General features: G+C 40.7%; 1 protein-coding gene across 5 annotated transcripts in view; it reads right to left on the bottom strand.

Annotated features, from left to right (window-relative positions):
* TMEM131L (transmembrane 131 like) overlaps positions 1 to 14,358 on the bottom strand; it is a 125,152-nt gene that overhangs the window by 17,379 nt on the left and 93,415 nt on the right. For all 5 annotated transcript variants that reach the window (XM_024198247.2, XM_024198245.2, XM_024198248.2 and 2 more), the window contains 3 exons: positions 13,228 to 13,847; positions 7,017 to 7,171; positions 5,461 to 5,585 (listed from right to left, as the gene is read on the bottom strand). In XM_024198247.2, the coding sequence (XP_024054015.1) occupies positions 5,461 to 5,585; positions 7,017 to 7,171; positions 13,228 to 13,847 (900 nt within the window). The remainder of the gene's footprint in view (positions 1 to 5,460; positions 5,586 to 7,016; positions 7,172 to 13,227; positions 13,848 to 14,358) is intronic.

The following is a 14,358-nucleotide window of genomic DNA, read 5'->3' as shown; positions in this document are numbered from 1 at the left end:
AGTGTTACTAAACATTTTATTAGCAACTCTGTCAAGCCAAGATCTTGAGCTGGGAACAGCCTCAAAACTCTTGCTCCTCAAGTTGGCTGGGACTGTGAGTGAGACAAAGGTGATAGATACCTTCAGAGCTCACACAGGACAGTGCGGGTGCAAGAATTGGCCGCATATTTCCAACAACTTGGGAGTTCACCAGAACCACCATGTGCTTCTTTACAAACATTGTCACACCTTCCTGTCACTGCCCCCTACCTGTGAAGCATAAAGTGATCCACAAAGCCATTACCCTATAGGAGTCTGATATAGACCACCAGACCAGGGGGATGAGGTGGACGAGGCTTTCTTCTGGCAACTAGCAGAAGTTGCTAGATCGCAGGCCCTGGTTCTCATGGGAGACTTTAATCACCCTGATATCTGCTGGGAGAGCAATACAGCGGTGCACAGACAATCCAGGAAGTTTTTGGAAAGTATAGGGGACAATTTCCTGGTGCAAGTGCTGGAGGAACCAACTAGGGGCAGAGCTTTTCTTGATCTGCTGCTCACAAACAGGGAAGAATTAGTAGGGGAAGCAAAAGTGGATGGGAACCTGGGAGGCAGTGACCATGAGATGGTCGAGTTCAGGATCCTAACGCAAGGAAGAAAGGAGAGCAGCAGAATACGGACCCTGGACTTCAGAAAAGCAGACTTTGACTCCCTCAGGGAACAGATGAGCAGGATCCCCTGGGAGAATAACATGAAGGGCAAAGGGGTCCAGGACAGCTGGCTGTATTTTAAAGAATCCTTATTGCAGTTGCAGGAACAAACCATCCCAATGTGTAGAAAGCATAGTAAATATGGCAGGCGACCAGCTTGGCTAAACAGTGAAATCCTTGCTGATCTTAAACTCAAAAAAGAAGCTTACAAGAAGTGGAAGATTGGACAAGTGACCAGGGAGGGGTATAAAAATATTGCTTAGGCATGCAGGAGTGAAATCAGGAAGGCCAAATCACACTTGGAGTTGCAGCTAGCAAGAGATGTTAAGAGTAACAAGAAGGGTTTCTTCAGGTATGTTAGCAACAAGAAGAAAGTCAAGGAAAGTGTGGGCCCCTTACTGAATGAGGGAGGCAACCCAGTGACCGAGGATGTGGAAAAAGCTAATGTACTCAATGATTTTTTTGCCTCTGTCTTCACGAACAAGGTCAGCTCCCAGACTGCTGCACTGGGCAGCACAGTATGGGGAGAAGGTGACCAGCCCTCTGTGGAGAAAGAAGTGGTTCGGGACTATTTAGAAAAACTGGATGTGCACAAGTCCATGGGGCCGGATGCGCTGCATCCGAGGGTGCTAAAGGAGTTGGCGGATGAGATTGCAGAGCCATTAGTCATTATTTTTGAAAACTCATGGCGATCGGGGGAGGTCCTGGATGACTGGAAAAAGGCTAATGTAGTGCCCATCTTTAAAAAAGGGAAGAAGGAGGATCAGGGAAACTACAGGCCAGTCAGCCTCACCTCAGTCCCTGGAAAAATCATGGAGCAGGTCCTCAAGGAATCAATTATGAAACACTTAGAGGAGAGGAAAGTGATCAGGAACAGTCAGCATGGATTCACCAAGGGCAAGTCGTGCCTGACTAACCTAATTGCCTTTTATGATGAGATAACTGGCTCTGTGGATGAGGGGAAAGCAGTGGATGTGTTATTCCCTTGACTTTAGCAAAGCTTTTGATACGGTCTCCCACAGTATTCTTGCCGCCAAATTAAAGAAGTATGGGCTGGATGAATGGACTGTAAGGTGGATAGAAAGCTGGCTAGATCGTCGGGCTCAACGGGTAGTGATCAATGGCTCCATGTCTAGTTGGCAGCCAGTTTCGAGCGGAGTGCCCCAGGGGTCGGTCCTGGGGCCGATTTTGTTTAATGTTTTTATTAATGATCTGGAGGATGGTGTGGACTGCACTCTCAGCAAGTTTGCAGATGACACTAAACTGGGAGGCGTGGTAGATACACTAGAGGGTAGGGATCGGATACAGAGGGACCTAGACAAATTAGAGGATTGGGCCAAAAAAAACCTGATGAGGTTCAACAAGGACAAGTGCAGAGTCCTGCACTTAGGACGGAAGAATCCCATGCACAGCTACAGACTAGGGACCGAATGGCTAGGTAGCAGTTCTGCAGAAAAGGACTTAGGGGTCACAGTGGACGAGAAGCTGGATATGAGTCAACAGTGTGCTCTTGTTGCCAAGAAGGCTAACGGCATTTTGGGCTATATAAGTAGGGGCATTGCCAGCAGATCGAGGAACGTGATCATTCCCCTTTATTCGACATTGGTGAGGCCTCATCTGGAGTACTGTGTCCAGTTTTGGGCCCCACACTACAAGAAGGATGTGGAAAAATTGGAAAGAGTCCAGCGGAGGGCAACAAAAATGATTAGGGGTCTGGAGCTTATGGACTTATGAGGAGAGGCTGAGGGAACTGGGATTGTTTAGTCTGCAGAAGAGAAGAATGAGGGGGGATTTGATAGCTGCTTTCAACTACCTGAGGGGGGATTCCAAAGAGGATGGAGCTCGGCTGTTCTCAGTGGTGGCAGATGACAGAACAAGGAGCACTGGTCTCAAGTTGCAGTGGGGGAGGTCTAGGTTGGATATTAGGAAACACTATTTCACTAGGAGGGTGGTGAAGCACTGGAATGCGTTACCTAGGGAGGTGGTGGAATCTCCTTCCTTAGAGGTTTTTAAGGCCCGGCTTGACAAAGCCCTGGCTGGGATGATTTAGTTGGGAATTGGTCCTGCTTTGAGCAGGGGGTTGGACTAGATGACCTCCTGAGGTCCCTTCCAACCCTGATATTCTATGATTCTACCCTCTCCTCCAAGTTGTTCCTCAAAACACACTTCTCCTCTGATGCCTACAAGAAAGTATAGGTTGGGGGACAGTCTGGGATACTGAAGTATTGTCACCCTTTTTTAATATATAAAAATTGTATATCTTCCAAACAATCTCTCAAATTCTCTATATTGTTTGCCTTCCTAGACTCCAATCTTGCAATCACATCCATTGAAATCGAAGTACCGTATATACTTGTTCATAAGCCGAATATTTTTGGTAAAAAAAGTGATGCATCAAAGAGCGGGGGTCGCTTTATAAACTGGTCTACACCAAAATTTGATGATTTTAAACTCTATGGAATCATTGAATTGAATATCTAATACACTGTCGTTTTGTTTACCTGGAGCGTCTGCAGGCATGGAGCCCCTCACCTCCCTGTGGCCGCGGTTCACCATTCCCAGCCAATGGGCGTGCCACTTTCCACAGCTCCCATTGGCTGGGAACGGCAAACTGCGGCCACTGGGAGCTGAGGGGCTCCGTGCCTGTGAACGCCCCAGGTAAACAAAATGTCCCGACCCGCCAGTGGCTGGGAGCCAAAGTTTTCCAACCCCTGAAATATAGGGTCAGCTTATGAAAGGATCATACAGGTTTTGCTATTTTTACTTATCCATCTTGGGGGGGTCGGCTTATAAACTAACAGACTAATGAACGAGTATATACAGTATTTCTGCAGAGCTGTAGAGTCTGCCCAGGGGGATCTGACTGCAGGATCAGGGTCTAAAATTGTTAGTTCCTTATGAAAAGGATCTAGATTTCCAGCGCACCTAAACCCGATTTGGGCTCCTGAACACTAACACAATAAATAATCATCAAAATAATAAGCAGAAGAAAACCCACAACTGATTCAGGAAATATTAATCTCTTTTCAATTCTTAGCTAGTAGGAGCCAACATTTCTTGATCTAATACATTATCTGTCAGATCCATGTTAAGAGAAGCCCAAAGCCAATCAAGTGGCAGGGCTGAATGCAGAATAGAAACACCAAAATTTTTTTATCTTTAGCATTGTGTATTTCAGGACTAGTTTGGCTAATATTGGAAATGACAAAAATTTGAGTTCTTATTTCTATGGAGAGTAGATGGCCACATTTTAATGCCTAGACAGCAATGATTGTTGAAAGGAACATAAATGAACCAGTAAGAGAAATAACATAGACAAACATTTCCCTTCCATTTTTGTCTGTCTTATCTACACAGACCCTGATCCTGTGCTGAATTCTATGTATTGTGAGTAGACTGGGTTATGCAGGATTATCACAATGGTCCCTTGTGTTCTGACTTTACAATCTGTTTATATAGTTACACTACTTAGAGACTGTTAAAGTCTATATAAATCTTTTCAGGATTGTGGCCTTAAATCTAAGCTGTTTGGGGGAGGCACTTTCTCTTATTGTATGTTTGTACATTGCCTTGCACAATGGGGCCCTGATTCCAGATGGCATCTTTAGAGTGACTGTAATACAAATAATTTAATAATGATAAACAACAACATAAAATAATAGGAAACACTTACAATTAATTGACTCTTAGAAGTTATTGAAGTAAACTTATAAAAAAAGTTTTAAAAATATTTCTCAGGATCTTTTCATATTGCTGCCTAATATTCCGATCTAACATTGCTTTAAACTTACCACAATACTTGGCTACAAGCCACAAAGAAGTCATTTAGTCAGAATGTCCCAGGTATCCCAGACTTCCTCTTTCAAACTTTAATTTTTAAATCACTACACTTCATCGGGGAAATGCTGGCTTCTTTATTTAAAAAAAAAAAAAAAAAAATCTTCTCTTCCTCTTTATACTATATTAGAAGATAAAATTGCTTCAAACTATTAAGAGATGATCTGATTCCCATGAAGTTGGAATAATTTCAAAAGATTTTTCTTTGCTGCAGACAATACATACTGGATTTTATCCACTCGAAATAGAGTGGAAAGGAAACTAACCATCTGAGTTTTAAAGCAGGCAAATTTCCAGTCTATAAGGAGAACCAATTAAATATTGACCAGGATGTAAATTCAAACCCTCATGTTTCTCCATTGCTTCTTAGTTTAAAGTCTGTCTACACAGGTGTAACGTATTTTGCAATTATAAAATTAGCATTATTTTATTTGTTATCAGGAATATAGGTTTCTGGATGTTTTGTTCCTTTAATCTGAAGTCCTCAGCATGAAACATTTTACAGCTGAAGAATAAATCAAAGAATTAAAGTAGTGACTTCCCTATGAAAATCCTCTCATTCCCTGCAATTGAATCCTAAACGTGGCCCTGATTCTGCAAAGAGATCCATCCAGGTGACCCTTTGCAACCATGACAGGTCCCACTGTAATCAACAGGACTCCTTACAGATCGCTTTGCAGAATGGGGTGTGTACATATACACACATATTTGTGTATGTACATGGACACGTGGGCACACACCCATTTTCCTGTGCAATATAGTATGGTATGTATTAACATGACAGTTTTAGCCTTGAATTATATTATACCATACAATAACCTGCATACTGTATTATACAAAACCTAAAGAGAGACTAAAAACGCAGAAATGAAAGCATTTCCAGTTTCAAAATGGTGTAATAAAACTTGTGATTGTCCGAGGATGCAGCACACACCTTGGAGATATATTAACATTCTTTTTCTTGTTTTTTCTAGATGTTCTATTTCTATTCCAACTTATATTTGATAAATTGCCTTCTCTTTTCTCCTGAGATCTCTTCTTCCTGTAAGCCTCTTCTTGCTGAAAAGGTAAAAACATGAACTAGTGAGATGTCTATTATCAATGAAGTAACCTTGGTAAATTCAGGTCAGTGGTTTTATCTAGGCAAAGTACATTCACAAAATGACTCTTTTAGAATTACTGGAAGATTTAGTGCCACTTTCCAAGATCACCACTTAATCTACCTACCCAAGATTCAGACCTTCATATCACCTGTAAATGTTGAGAGATAAACGTTTCTGAATCCCCAATGTGCTAGCATTTCCTCCCTTTCCTTCCCTGCCCCTGAGCAAAGTTGGGAGTGCAGAGGACGACAGGGGAAATGGTATATACAATTCTTAATGGACTAAAAACTAGAAACATCTGCCTGATTTGTGATCAGCTTGTGGGAGAGTTCAGCAGCAATAAATTCTCTCTTCCCTCACCTATTGGTGGTGTCCCCTTTGTTTATCTGAAATACTATTGAAGAAATAAGTAAAACAGAAAATATTAGTAAATTTAAGTTTTAATTTATATTGGACTTAAAACAAAATAGACCACCCCCAGAAACACATGAAAAGCCGCAGAACATGGCCAAAAGCCACTTATAACTGCATTAACATTTACTCAAAACAAGAGTAGGATCCAGCAAATGTTTTCAATATGTGCTCCAGAAGTACAACATGTAATTTATTGTTAAAGCTTTTCATGAAGGCATTAGATAGAGCAGGGGGCAGAATCAGAAAGGTTCTGTGAATTTAGTGAATTCCTAAAGTGAATTTAGGAAGCCACTTAAACTCTTTGTAATGTAAATACAATACTTGTAAAGCTCTTGAAATCTTTGAACAGAAGATGCTATCTTGTAGGTTCCTGGTGATTATTACTATTTAGCAATTTGTGTAAATGAATTCATCTTTTGTCATGCTCAAATTCAGTTCCTGGCACAGAGATTAGAGTCATAGGTTCCAAGGCCAGAAGGGAATATTGGGATCATCTAGTTGGACCTCGTGTATAACACAGGCCATAGAACTTCCCCAAAATAACCAGAGTGAAAGGGGGAAGGATGATCCTTGTTTGTAAGATAGCTCTCTAACAAGGGTTGGAGGAGGGAGCTCCCGCACGACACTGCTGACAGTTGTTGCTGACACTTGGTGTTAGATTTAAGTCAGACTGTGTGAGTGTGTGTTTGTGCCTGCACTAATATTAATTTCATGGAAACAAATGTGTTTGTGATATAGCCCACATTACATATAAAGCCTACTTGGGAACTCCACCAAAACATCTTTTATCATTTTATAATCCAGTTTTAATACATAAAACTAGGACACAGAGAGTATCACAACCTGGGGGTTCTACTCATTCATCAGATGATCAGTATGTGATTTTAGGATTTATTCTTTACAGAATGTTTCTCTCTCTCTTTTATTTTAGGCATTTTAAATATGAAATGGAGAAGGATCATTTAATACAAACCTCAACTGAAGCAAGTTCCTGTTTTCCACAGCACGGTGTATCCTCCTTAGGTCCTTTACTAATCTTTTTCTCAGTGGAAGGCTTTGTGTTAATCTGCTTTTTCAAAGTCTCACAGTTTTCTATTTCATTCCTGAGAGGCACTTGCTGGTTATTCCCTGGAGTGAAACAATACAAATAGTGTAACTTTGGGAAGACCAAGAGGCTCCCATTCCCTTCCCCGGTCACTCCACCTTGGCCAACATTTTCAAACTTGGATGCTTCGCAAAACACTATGATTATCAATCATTTTGTTTTGCTGCTTATCTCAAAAAAACAAAAATCCAAAAGTTAACACTGCTGTGTAACACTTCTAAAACCAGCTGCAAGAGGCAGTTTTATATATAGCAGTACTAATATACACTTCCCCTATATACCCACCCTATTATAATCACCCTACGTCAGTTGGTTCTTTAGTCCCTATGTACAGTTAGGACCACACTGGGGACACACTCAGCTAAAACTCTCAACCAGGCTCTCATCATCTTACATCTCAATTGCTACAACATCCTTTTCTCTGGCTTTAATAAATGCAATCAAGCCTCATTCATATTTATTCAGAATGCTGCTGCAAACATCATTCTCTTAGTCCTTTTTTAAAATCCCTCCACTGGCTCCCTTTTCTCTATCACATCAAACATAAGCTACTTGTTTTACTTTCAAGGCTCTTCGTGGCCTATCCCCACCCTATCTACCATCTCTCATTCACCATTGAGATGTCAGCTTCCACCGCCCATTGCCCCATCAGGCCAGCCTCCATAGACAACCTGTTTACATTTTCAAACAAGCACATTGGTGCTTTCTCCCTTGCTGCCCCTCCCCACAAACACCCACAAAGCTATTGTCTACATGGGGAGTTACTCTGGAAAGGCAATGACTGATTAGCTCCATTTGTGGATGCTCTTATTCTAGAATGAGAATGCCTTATTCCAAATTATCTTAATCCATTTCTAACATGGATTAAGATAGTTCAGAATAATGCACTCTCATTCTGGAATAAGAGTGTCTACACATGGAGTTAATCTAAGATAGTAAATCTGCTTTAAATTCACACATTCTGCCTTATTCCAAATTAACTTTCATATGTAGACAAGCCCTTATTCACTATCTTCCTTCAAAACCCTCCTTAAAACTCCCTCTGCTGTGATGCCTACAAAAAACTTGTCCATGGTTAGGCTGCTAGTGGGCTGAGATCACAGCCCATCATGCTGCCAATGTTGCCATTGCTTCCTTATGCTCCCCTGCCTATTTGTTGTTATCCGTATGTTGTACCATACGTAGATTGTAAGCTTTTTGAGACAGGGATCGTCTTTTGTTCTGTGTTTGTACAGCAGCTAGCACAATGGGATTCTGAGTCATGATTGGGGTTCCTAGGTGAGATGGCAATACAAATAGCAAATAATAAAAACAACAGCTACAAGGATGCACTTGGGCAAGGATTTTTGGTTGTGGAACTCTCACCTAGAAGTCAGCCAAGTTTTCCTCTCTGGCCGCTTTTAGGTAACTTAAGGTCCATTTATTCTGTTTGACCTATCATCAGGCTGGTTGGATCTTTTATTTTTAATTTTAGCGTTCTGCACTGATATTATTGTACAATATTTAATTGTATTATAAATGCACTGAATTCTTCAGCTGCAAAATATTAAGAAATACGGACATTTGAGATTACCCTGCGACCTAATGACAAGGCTTTTGGCTGCACTGCACATGGCACGCATAAGGAACAGGAGTACTAAGGTCATGACTATACCACAGATCAAACCGCAGTGCTGATCTTTGGTGGAAAGGGTACGCCTGTCCCAATCTCATTCTTCTGTGCTCCTTATTAGCCAGTTTACTAGCAGTGCCTGCAGCCTCTGAGGAAGTTAACCCTCCCTCCTTTGTGAATGGCAGCATCACAGTGGCAGGGGCATGGATGAACATGGAGGGGATAGGGAAGAGTGAAGAACCATCACAAAACAAAGCAATGAGCAAGATCAGAGACCGGAGCTAAAAAAACATGTTACTAGTCTTCTAAAAAATGTGTCACTGCTTTCCAAGATATAACACACGGAGTAAAGTGTTTCCTGAAGACTTCCTGGTGCCACAAATATTCTCTATAATTAACAATTATGCATGTTTCATATTGGTATGATTCAGATTTAATTTATAGTCCCAAACCATCTACAAATTAAACCACAGAACTTTAGACAGCCAGCAAACCCAGAAAATGCCAGGAGTCAAGAAATAATTGAAACAACGCTTGTTTGTTTCATTGTTTGCTCCTTTTGTTCTTAAAATTTTGATAATTAAGCAATCATGAGAACTCTGGAAATGTTCTATGAAGGAGTTATATTCCAAACAGAAGATTTTAAAAGACTCAGGGCTGGTAGGTAAGAAAGAAAATCTGGGAAGAAAATCTAAGGAAAAAAGGAGTTCCGGAGAGAAGTTTCTCAAAGAAACAATATTAAATGTGCAACAGCTGACTATCCCAATATGAAGGAAAGATAGGATCAATAGTAAGAGTCCAATATGGCTCCATCAGGAGCTCTTTCATGACCATAAAATCAAAAAGGAATTCTACAAAAATACAAATTGCTAAGGCTGAGTACAAAACAATAGCACAAGCACGTAGGGACAAAATGAGAAAGACCAAGGGACAAAATAAGTTACACCTAGCAACGGACATGAAAGGAAATAAGAAGTTCTATAAATATATTAGAAGCAAGAGAAAGACAAAGGGAAATGTAGGTCCTCTACTTAGTGGGGAAGGAGAGCTAATAACAGGTGACATCAAGAAGGCTGCGGTGTTTAATGCCTGTTTTGCTTCATTATTCACTAAAAAGGTAAACTGTGACCAGATATAATTAATATTAACAACAAGCGGGAAGGAACACAAACCAAAATAAGGAAAGAACAAGTTAAAGGATATTTAGATAAGTTAGATATATTCAAGTCAGCAGCGCCTGATGAAATTCATCATTACTTAAGGCAACTTGTTGAAGCAATCTCAGAAGTATCGGCAATTATCTTTGAGAACTCATGGAGGATGGGTGTAGTCCCAGAGGACTAGAGAAGAGCAAACATAGCACCTATCTTTATAAAGGGAAACAAGGAGGACCCGGGGAAATTACAGATCAGTCAGCCTAACTTTGATACCTGGAAAGATACTGGAACAAATTGTCAAACAACCAATTTGTAAGTACCTTGAGCAGTGGTTCTCAACCTATCATTGTGGGCTGCACATGCAGCCCACAATATGTTACCTGGGCCACGGCTCTCCTCCCCCCAACCCCTTCTAAAGACCTTTATGCCCAGTGCCTCCCGCCCAGAGACCCACTCCACAGAGTGGGGCCAGGAGTGGAGCCCTGAGCAGGGGGCTGGGTGGTAGGGCAGCCAGGTGGCAGCCTGGACCCTGACCCTGCGGGGTTGGCCTGACCCTGACCCCTTGGGTGGCTGCCCCGGACCCCAGTTGTGCAGAACCAGCTGGCAGCCCCGACCCTGGACCCTGTGGGGCCAGGAAGCAGTCCTGACCCCAGAACCACGCTGGGCAGCCGGGAACCCAGACCCTGCTGCACACCCCGGCAGTCTTTAGCACACAGCTGGGCTGCAGCTGTGTGCTAATTGGGCTTCATGTGGCCAGAGAGTTGAGAATGGCTGACCTAGAAGATAATAGGGCTATTAGTAATAGCCAACATGGATTTGCCAATAACAAATCATGCCAAACCAACCTAATTTCTTTGACGGGGTTTCTGGCCTCATAGATGGGGGTAAAACTGTAGACATGATATATCTTTATTTCAGTAAGGCTTTTGACAGTCCCATTTGACATTCTCATAAGCAAACTAGGGAAATGTGGCTAGATGAAATTACTATAAGGTGGGTGCACAACTGGTTGAAAGACCATATTCAAAGAGTAGTTATCAATGCTTCGCTCGGGGTGTGTATCCAGTGGAGTCCACAGGCGTCAGTCCAATACTATTCAATATTTTCATTAATGACTTGGACAATGGAGTGGAGAGTGTGCTTATAAAATCTGTAGATGACACCAAGCTGGCATTGCTAGCACTTTGGAGGACAGCATTAGAATTCAAAACAACCTTGGAGAATTGGTCAAATCAACAAGAAGAAATTCAAGAAAGACAAGTGCAAAGTACCTCTTTAGGAAAGCAAATCAAATACACAACTAATAAATGGGGAATAACTGGCTAGGCAGCAGTACTGCTGAAAAGGTTCTGGGGGTTATAGTGGACCACAAATTGAATATGAGCCACCAATGTGATACTGTTGCATAAAAGACTAATATCATTCTGGGGTGGATTAACCGGAGTGTTATATGCAAGACATAGTAGGTGACTGTCTTGCTCTACTTAGCACTGGTGAAGTCTCAGCTGGAATACTGTGACCAGTTCTGGGCACCACACTTCAGGAAAGATGTGGACAAATTGGAGAGAGTCCACAGGAGAGCATCAAAAATGACAGAAGGTTTAAACAACCTGACTTATAAGGAAAGGTTAAAAAAACTGGGAATGTTTAGTCTTGAGAAAAGATGACTGAGTGGGAACTTGATAACAATCATCAGATAACTTAAGGGCTGTTATAAAGAGGACTTATCAATTGTTCTCTATATCCAGTGAAGGTAGTACAAGGCAGCAAGGGAGACTGAGGTTAGATATGAGGAAAAACTTTCAAATTATCAGGATAGTTAAGCTTCCAAGGAAGATTGTGGAATCCCCATCATTGAAGGATTTTAAGAACAGGTTAAGACAAACATCTGTCAGTGATGGTCTGGTATACTTGGTCCTGCCTCAATGCAGGGGGCCGGATGAGATGATCTCTCGAGGTCCCCTCCAGCCCTACATTTATGTGATTCTCTATTTAGTGATACTAAAAATGACTCTATAAATAATCATTTATTTTTGTTAGGAATGCAATGCCATTTACAGTAGGAAGCAGCTTGGTTTAGGTATAATGCATGATCTCTCTGAACTGTAACTGAAGATATTTTCCCATGTATTTGGTTATGTTTAAAAGTGTAATCAATGTTTTTAAATTTTATTTAGCAGCTTTGAAAATATAAAGTAGGTTAATAACAACACTGTACTTCTAGAGCATCTGAAGAATTTCAAAGCACTTTATAAATATTAATTAAATTAGTTTGTCAACATGTCTGAGATGAGTAAGTAGTAGTACTGTAAATCCATTTAACAGATGAGGGAATACTCAGGGTAACTGACTGGCTCAGGGTCAAATAGTTAGTCTGTGGCAGAGCCCGGAACAGAACCCAGATCTCCTTATTCCCAATCCAACAAAAACGGACTTATCAACTGAATATTTGGGATTCAATCAATGGATTTGCTTTTCCCACATTCTCAGTGAAATATTCCTTTGACTTCCTAACCAACATTTCTCCTAAGTGTTCTTGTGCCTCTTCCCCAAGGCTAGTCTCTCAATTTAAAGTCATGAGCTAAACATCTCTTGAGTCTCTGATAGAAATGGCAACTTGTGAATTCCTAATAATGTGAGAACTTCCAAATACCCTGGTGGCAGCTTCTGGCCCTTTTAGGTTACAATATTATTACAAAAGCCAGATGCCTAACTTTCAGAAGTGCTAAGCACAACTCCAAATGAAGTCAGTGGGAACGCTAGCAAGTCAGCAATCAGACCCCAGATTTTCAGTGGGCCTAAATAGTAAACAGGTGCAGCTACACTCCCCAGAGTTTAACTTTTTTTTTTTTACGATTTAAATAATTTCAATATCTGACCAAGGACAAATTGTATTTTAATCATATCTATGATGAAAATATGTTTGTCTCTTAACTTTGTTTTAACCTTTATAAATATTATGGTGTGAATTTATGCACTGAAGCAATTGTGAAGTCCTAAAACTTTATCATATCCATATTATATGAAACTTGCTTTCAGTTTCAAATTTTCAGAAATACCCTTGAAGTTGCATCTTAGCCGCAGTTTTGATTTACAACACAAAGGAATTTTTCTGGCCAGATCCTCTTTCTTGCAAATCTGCATAAACATATCAAAATCAAGAGGCATGAGTAAAATATCCTCACACAGAGGGTGAAATCCTATCCCCACTGAAGTGAAGGAATGTTTTGCCATTGACTTCAATGGGGCCAAGATTTTCACCCAAGAAGTCCAATAATTTCAAAATGAATTCTATAAATGGAAAGATTACCATTATTTTTCCTGGAAATGTCTTGCAATTCTGGCTGTTGCTGAGGTGAATTTGACAAGTGACTTTCGGGTAGCTTCTTAGATGTCTTCAGAGGACAGAACTCCTGTTCTTTGAGCTCAGTTATATTTTCTGAAGTTTTAAGGTTAGTTTCCTTAGGAAACATACATGCTTGAAGATCCTCCTTCAAATCACACTCTGAAGAAGTACTTTTCATGAGAACTGTATTTTTTAGTGCACTTTCTTCTTTATCCAGAAAGTTTCCTGGAAGAGTTAAATTCTTCTGCATGTTTACATTTATGCCATTTGCATATTTTAAGTGTAGCCAGTTCTCACTAACAATATCAGTGCAAATGTCCTCTTTTGGTGCTGAGATTTGGTTCTCTACAGTCTGATTCTGCTTTTCATCAGTAGTTGTAATGGCAATGCCAGTTACTGTGTTTGTTTTTTGTTTACTGTAGTAAACAGAACATTTATGTTTCTTCTGAGAGTGGCTATAGGTTGCTGGACTTCTCTTTGCAGCATTCTGGCTTCGGCTGGATGGAGTGCCTACAGAAAGGAAGCCTTTTCCTTTGCCTTTATCAGAGGTGCTACAGGAATCCATAAAGGTTTTGCAGCTGCCCCTGGATATGAAATAAAGAATTTTTAAGGTTTTTTTTAAATATATGTAAAACCATCATTAAATTATATCTTTTAAAAAAGTATTCAATGAGCGGCAGAGAGAAATATTAATGAAACATAAGAACTGGATTTCTACCTTCTTTCGGTATAAAACTCAGGAAGGGGCAATTTACCCAAAGCTATCTTCTGTCCTAATAGAAGTGAGTGCTCACAGTGTAAAGATTTCACTTAATGGCTATGGGTTAAATTCTCATCCAAGTTGCATACATGGCTCCTACTGTCTTCAAAGGCACCCACAAATGTGTTTCCAAGCCCGAGGTATGTGCATCTTGTTTGGCCGCACAGGGATTTGCATTTTTAATTATATCTAGATATCAGTAATATCAATGATCCCTACACAAAGGCTCTGGGCACCCGGATATTTAATTAAATGTTACAATTTCACTGTGATTTAAGCTGAGTTTAAGTGCTTCGACCAACGCCAATACACGCTCATATGCTTGACTGAATTAG

The sequence above is a fragment of the Terrapene carolina genome, unplaced genomic scaffold (assembly GCF_002925995.2).
Source record: "Terrapene carolina triunguis isolate 2854851 unplaced genomic scaffold, T_m_triunguis-2.0 Scaffold66, whole genome shotgun sequence".
NCBI classification, from domain to species: Eukaryota; Metazoa; Chordata; order Testudines; family Emydidae; genus Terrapene; species Terrapene triunguis.
This window is presented reverse-complemented; position numbering and strand designations above follow the sequence as displayed.